At 26.5% G+C, this 945-nt stretch overlaps 1 protein-coding gene across 1 annotated transcript; it reads left to right on the top strand.

Annotated features, from left to right (window-relative positions):
- Positions 1 to 178: 178 nt before the first annotated feature.
- LOC100575954 (kelch-like protein 2) lies at positions 179 to 939 on the top strand (the record flags this gene model as incomplete). Its single annotated transcript, XM_003248720.4, has 3 exons — positions 179 to 453; positions 517 to 745; positions 829 to 939. Coding segments are annotated over exons 1-3 (474 nt in total), but the record flags the coding sequence as incomplete, so codon positions are not given.
- Positions 940 to 945: the final 6 nt, after the last annotated feature.

Genomic DNA, 945 nt, shown 5'->3' with positions numbered 1-945 from the left:
GTCCATATACAATACCATACCTTTGATTAGAACTCTTATCAATTGGTATTATTGATAACTGCATTAATTTAAATTCTACTTCAGTAAGTAAGAAAATAGGCCTCGTACTATTCTATATACTTATTTTAATCCAATAATATTTTAATAAATCTAACTAATAATGTAATAATTTCTTAACATCAGTATTTTGTTGTTTTTTACTCTGTCTGAACTCTAAAGCACCTAAATGTAGTACTAAGTTGTAACACAATGATGATATTTAAAATTAATCACAATTTTTAAAATATGTTTAAAAGTTTTAGGCACGTCAGTAAAATAAATGGATACCATTCAGACATTAACTTGTGAATATAATCTAAAGGAAGTGCTGAAATCAAATGAATGTGAACCAACTAATTTTAGAAATGACTCTCACTCTGTAAGAATTCTAGAAGATTTACAATATCTACGCAAGTATGTGGACGGTTATTTCACCTTTATTCAAAATAAATAACAGTACAACATTTTTGTTTTTAGAAAGGAAGTTTTATGTGATATTAGATTTAAAGCAGATGATGGTAAAATTGTAATTGGACACAAAATTGTTTTAATAGCTGCTAGTCCATATTTCCGTGCAATGTTTAGTAATTTTGATGAGAGCAATAAAAATCTTGTTACTATAAGAGAATTAGATTCCACCATTTTACAGCTATTAATAGATTATATTTATACTGGAGAAATTATGGTCACAAAAGAAAATGTGCAGGTATCTATAATTAAATATTTGATTTGATATACCTAAACTTCAAACAACATATCATTTTAAGTGAATTTTTATTGATTTCTAAGGGGTTGTTACAAGCTGCAAATATCTTACAGCTATATTTTGTAAAAAGTGTATGTGCTGAGTTTTTACAAAAACAACTGGATCCATCAAATTGTATTGATATCAAAACATTTGCTGAT

Source organism: Acyrthosiphon pisum, unplaced genomic scaffold (assembly GCF_005508785.2).
Source record: "Acyrthosiphon pisum isolate AL4f unplaced genomic scaffold, pea_aphid_22Mar2018_4r6ur Scaffold_9187;HRSCAF=9782, whole genome shotgun sequence".
Lineage (NCBI taxonomy): Eukaryota > Metazoa > Arthropoda > Insecta > Hemiptera > Aphididae > Acyrthosiphon > Acyrthosiphon pisum.
This window is presented reverse-complemented; position numbering and strand designations above follow the sequence as displayed.